Raw genomic sequence first — 6,000 nt, 5'->3', positions numbered from 1 at the left:
TTATAGGGCTTCCTGTTTTTATCCCACTGGCTGACCTAAGGGTCCAACTCCAAGCCTCACAGAGAGTGACCTTGACGGGTTGGCCTCCCCGGCTCACTATTGCTCGGTTATTGCTATCTCTCCTAGACATTAAGATACATGTTCATGGTTACCATGACATCAAGTCCTTCCCTCCCCACAAACGTTCCCGAGCATCAGATTGTGGTCTCTTTCCTCCATCAAGAAGTGGAGCATCGAGGGACGACAATGTAGTATTAATAGCTCTGGTCGATGAAGTCGGTTTGACTTTTAGGGCCCAGAGAGGGTCAGAGAGCCTCTTCTCCCCCTGGGTTCTTTTCCCTGTATCCCTTCCCCCACACCCTCCATCACATCCCACCAGCCTCGGATGTCAACTGGGCCTCTTGGTTGGTAATGGCTGAGGCCAGTGGCTTGTTAAGAAAGAGAAGGAAGAAAAGGAGTTCTCTGATTAGCCACCCACTGAGGATTGCACAGTCCTATCCATCTAAGTGATAGAAAGTTGCACATTGTTTTTTTTTTTTCAACCTAATACAAAAATATTAACACTTCTGGACATGATAGGCATTAAGTTGTTATATCTCTACAATATATAAGTTATACTGTACAGTTATAACAGATAACAAAAGGTGCAATCCTTCTTAAAAAAAATCACACAGTTCACATGTTTTTATCGTTTTATTTTTTTAAGTATAAACCTTTTAAACACTTTACATAAATTAACTCCTCTGAGACTAATATTTGATGTACAGTAAATTGTAATTCATATAAAAATCCATAAACAACTGTCTCACATAATTTACAAAAAAATCAGGGTTTCCTTTGCTTATCAGTGACAAGGATTGTATTGGTCAGTTTCTCCCTCCCAGGGCAAGCCATGTCAGTAAAACCCATTATTAAATCCCCGCTGACTCAGACGACCCTTGTGCCAATGTCCTTTTACAAAGCAGCACGGGAAAGCGGTTGGGTTCTATAAACAGTAGCTTTGCCCCACATTTTAAAATGAACAGATCTACATATATATATATCACACCCTAAGTAGAGATTACTTCCTGTAAGCAAAGGTCGACAATTCAGTAATATCTGGAAACATGGTACGCACTTTTTTTTTCCTTTTTAAAACTTTTGTTAAATACAGTGCCTCGAAGGTACAGAGGGTCATGGCAAAATGTTGCCTTTTTAATGCTTTTTTTTTTCCTTCTCATATTTCCAGTCCAATTGAGTGCAGCGATATGCGTATGTAAACATATTCTTTAAAGCCGATCACCTTTAAGGTCATTCAGAAAAAAAAAAAAAAAAAAAAAAAGAAGTTGTCTTTGTTTCTGGTTTGTGTTGCCTGTGTGTCTGCGCTGTGTGTCTGCAGAGCAGTGTCATTCTGGAAGGCTCTTTGGAGAGTCCAGTTCGGGTTTGTGCTACAGGAGAATCTGCGCAGGGGTGGCCCGGGGGTTACCTCTTGCCGATCTCGCTTTGTCGCAGGAACTGGATGTTGTTGGCACTGTCAGCCAGCTCGGGGTACTGCTCCACGGACAGTACGTAGTACCCATCGTAGCCCTGCACCTTGCCGGCGCTCAGCAGCTGCCGCTTCTCACCCTCCGTCCAGAGGCGCGCGCCCTCCTCGCCGTCGCGCACGCGCTGCTGCTCGCGCGCCCACGCCCGAGCGAGAGCGCGCTGGCGCGCCTGCTCCAGGATGCGCGCCTTCTCCTCGTCCAGCGTCATGCCGTAGCGCACGTGCAGCGCCAGGGCGCCGAACTGCATCTCCACGTCGGCGAACCTGCGAGTCCTGCCGTTCACCACCGTGGTGGACTGCGACACGGTCACGTTGATCCCGTTCTCCAGCGCCTTGCGGCCGCTCGTCAGCCGCAGCGTGCCCAGGTCGCTCTCGGGCGTGGTGGTCTTGATGAAGTAGTGGGTGTCCTTGCCCTCGATGGTGAAGTGCAGGTTCTCCAGGTAGAAGGCGTTGTTGAGCACCGCCGCCACCTTGATGCAGTCCTCGTTGGCGATGTTGAGCACGTTGGTCTGCACGCGGCCTTGGCTCACGGCCAGCATGACGCCCTTGCCGATGAGCGACTTGACGGTGGCGAACCACAGCCACGACTGCTCGCCGCCAGCCTTGCGGCGGCTCACCTGCACCTCCGCCATCTTCCCCAGGGACAAGAAGGCCTTGGCTTGCCTTGCCACTTGCTGCTGAACTCCAAAGATGGGCTGAAAAGCAAAGCACAGGAGGAGGGAGATTGAAAGAACATCATCTTACAGATGGGAGCCGCGCTAGCTGGTGCCCTTCCTGGTCCTGACTACGAATAAAGCAGGGCTCCGCACGCTCTGAGCACTGCATTAGGATGAACACGTTGGGGAGATGGCAAGGAACGGGAGAACAAGGCTACACGGTCAGTTCAGGGTTATCCTGAGCTATGTGAGCTCCTATCCCAGAAAACCAAAGTCCAACCAGCTAGGAATCAAATACGTCTTAGTGGAGGTGCAGAAGCTTTTATTGACAGGGAAACTCCTTGACCAAGTATTAGAATGCTTAAACAAGCCAGGATGTAATGGCGAACTCTTCCTAATATTATCTTTCAGTTGGTAATGCCTAGAGGCTTTATTCTCAATCCGCCCAATGTGAGAAAGCCATCTTCCAGGCTGGCAGCAGTAACTTTCTCCCGGGATGCCTGAGGCTGGGGTTGCCAGGCTCTCATAATACTTTGAACTGCCTAGGCTCTAAGCCTCCATCCCTCCTGTCCTGTGGAACACAGTTTTTAGCAGAGTCCCCAGTGTAATCGCAGGGCTGAAATGTGCAGGGACGAGGACCAGGAGAACCTAAACTCTGGAGAACAAGTATTTTAAGGAGACGTAGAGATGAGAGCATCTCCATGGCAAACTGCTTGAAATCGGGACTATCTAAGGCAGCCATTTCCTATACCAGCAGATGTTTTTCTAGCCAAATAGAAATACGTGTTTCATTTACAGCACATAAAGAAAAGCCCTTCTCCCCTCCAGCACTAGGGCGGCTGCCCCATGTCTTTACTTGGGATACCCTAAGCTATCCTTAGGGTGCACTTTTCTGATCAGAGAACTTGAGGCATGTTGAAAGGCTGCCTAGGAAAAAAGTTGGCAGGTCCGTTTGTACCAGCAGACTAAAGTGCTTTTAGACATGTTGTGAACTCATACAGTTAGGACAGGCACACAAATACATCAGGAGGTCTCTCCCGGTGAGTCTTCGGGGCACATCAGGGCCGGATATTTTTGCAATTAGAAATGTTAAAATGGGGACTGGATAAAAGGCTCATGGGTCAAGAGCACAGTGTTCTTGTGGTGGACCAGAGTTAGGTTCACAGCACCAACGTCAGGCAGCTAAAAAGTGCCTGTATCTCCAGTTCCAGAGATCCTGTGCCCTGAACTCCAAGTCCAAGGTTGTCTGCACTCACGTATGCACATCTCTATAAATGGAGTTTAAAAATAAATGTTTAAAAAAGGAAGCAATGTTAAAATGGCCTCCGGACCCTAAACGCTTGGTGGGTTTTGCTTATTAAATAAGGATGCCAATAAGACAGTTTTTTAACGTGAAGAATGAAACGTTGTCAGAGAAGTGTATCTCTGAGTACAGTGTACACCATGTGTGTATTTGTGTTTTTTTAAGATTAAATTGTATCCTTAGCAACATTTAAATTTTCTTTAGATTTATTTTATGTATGAGTACACTGCTGCTATCTTCACACACACCAGAACAGGGCGTCAGATCTCATTACAGAGGTTGTGAGCCACCATGTGGTTGCTGGGAATTGAACTCAGGACCTCTGGAAGAGCAGTCAGTGCTCTTAACCACTGAGCCATCTCTCCAGCCCCGTATGTGTGTTTTAATCATGATTACCTTTTTTTTTTTTTTTTTTTTTTTAATTCACCAAAGTGGTAGGACTTTGCTCAAGGTAGGGGTTTACTTTTCTAGGAGCCCCGCTCTTTCCTTATCATTAAAAGGTAACCCAGTTTCTCGATCTCTAATTATTCTTGCTTTGAGCTAGAAGTCCTGGTGTTTTGTTGTGTGTTCTTTTCTGAGCTCCGGATGATGGGAATTACAGTGCCTACTGCCTGACCCAGCAGTTTTGACTTTGAAATTTCCCATTCTGTTTCCCAGTTTATTTCTTTTTCACAACAGGGCCAGGCCTCCTGATCTGCAATTTTCAGGAGAATTCTATGGACACCACTCATAGACGGAGCCTTACTAGAGGACATTTTATTCCTCTGCAAAGGCTGTGGCAGCACTGTTTGTCGGATGCTAATTTGAAAGCTGAACCCCCATCTCTTGTTTATTGCGTCTCTCCTTCAGCTCCCAGGTGCCATAAATGCTTTTTCCTGGGGTTCTCTGTAGAAGCCCTACACAGAAAACACAGGCGTCTGCATTTTATTGCCTTTTGATAGTGTATTTCAATGTTTTTATTAGCAGTAGTAGAAACAGATTTGGCCTGTTTAACATGTTAGCATGCTGAACAGAAACGCAACGGAACTGTCCAGCTTCCCTTCCTCAAAAGTGTGAGAAAACGAAAAAGAAGAAAAACCGGTATGGTTTTTCAAAAGGGTACTTCGATGAATTGTGGGTAAGCAAGACCCAAGCGCGCTAGCCAATCACTGCCTTCTCTTCCTTTTGCTGTTGGTTTCTTACCGGCACGTCTTCCCACTGTTGACTCTTTACAAGTTCGTAGGAAGGTTCTGTTAAATCGAATTTGGGAACAGGGAATCCAGGAATAGCATTGTGCAGATGGAAGCCAAATGTCACCAGCCAGCTGTTAACATCTAGGAGGAGAACACACAGAATCAAAGGTGTTAGGACTACACTGGGCGCTTTCATGAATCTACATCCTTACCTAAAACAACAGCAACAACAACAACAACAAAAACCACACCCAATTTCACAAATAATCATCTGCAAAGAGGCCCTTGTTTGCCTACCTCCTACCATTTTAAACCCACGGTAAATTTTTAAACACACAGTCACTAACCTCAACAGCGGAACTATGGCAAATGCTGCAGAAAATGGAGAATAATAGATACTCACTTAGAGTAGATAAACTGTCAGAAGTGCAAAACTGCGTCCTGGACCAGTAATAGTGATAAAAACAAAAACAAAAACAAAACCAAGAGCTATGCATAGCTGTGTGAGTTCAAGATGGAGACGCAGAAAACAAATGAAACTTGGAGTTAGCAAAGGCTACAAGAGATGGTGTGGGACTGACCCTCAAGAGTAATTGCAAAATGATACCCGGGCTTCCAAAACCCGTTTTCTATTAGTGACCCCCCCCCCCAGACTGAGAGTATGGAAATGAACAGCTGGTTCTTAATCAAAGATGAATGCTAAAGGCTGGTAACTCTGGCCCAGGGCACCGCTGTACTGCTGGCCACCAGCGTTGACTTCGGACGCTCACTGTGCGCAGGTGGAGACTAAGTTTTTTGGTGGAGAGAGAACACGAAAACCTTTAAAAAATGGTATTTTCAAATATTGCCATGTGACTCCAAAAGCCATTAGGCAAAGAATCGGGCTTTTATTCTCTTCCGGAGGTTGTGATTTACAGAGCCTCTCAGCAGGCTCGCTGCTTTATGAGTACGGTTGGGCGTAGATTATTTTATATATTAAGCACATTGCTGGAAAATTTGAAATTGCATTTCACCTAATATATTTTATGCTGTTCCATCTCTCCTTTGATGTTTTCCAGAAATGCTGCAGTTGCAGTCCCCGCAGCCCATGTTGCTAGGAGAAGATGAATTCAGGAGCTTCCCACTCGTTCACTCAGACCCTGTCAGCACCCTCAAATATCCAGTGGTAAACTGCTTGTCAGAGTGATGGAAGGCTGCTCGCTCCCCGTTCCCCTCTCTAGGGCACAAACTCTCACCTCATTGCCAGGCTGGCAGGTCCTTTGTCCAGGTGACACATGGCTACAGAACCAGTGGTGTTCTCTCTGTTAAATGGGGTGGTAGTGTGTGTGCTTGAGCACACGCACGCAA

General features: G+C 46.3%; 1 protein-coding gene across 8 annotated transcripts in view; it reads right to left on the bottom strand.

Annotated features, from left to right (window-relative positions):
- Positions 1 to 678: 678 nt before the first annotated feature.
- Positions 679 to 6,000, bottom strand: part of TENM3 (teneurin transmembrane protein 3) — a gene marked incomplete at its 5' end in the record, with an annotated part of 418,659 nt that continues 413,337 nt past the window's right edge. For all 8 annotated transcript variants that reach the window (XM_080928307.1, XM_080928306.1, XM_080928309.1 and 5 more), the window contains 2 exons: positions 679 to 2,217; positions 4,664 to 4,794. In XM_080928307.1, the coding sequence (XP_080784433.1) occupies positions 1,462 to 2,217; positions 4,664 to 4,794 (887 nt within the window). In that variant the 3' untranslated portion in view covers positions 679 to 1,461. The remainder of the gene's footprint in view (positions 2,218 to 4,663; positions 4,795 to 6,000) is intronic.

The sequence above is a fragment of the Micromys minutus genome (genome assembly GCF_963924665.1).
Source record: "Micromys minutus genome assembly, chromosome: 14".
Lineage (NCBI taxonomy): Eukaryota > Metazoa > Chordata > Mammalia > Rodentia > Muridae > Micromys > Micromys minutus.
This window is presented reverse-complemented; position numbering and strand designations above follow the sequence as displayed.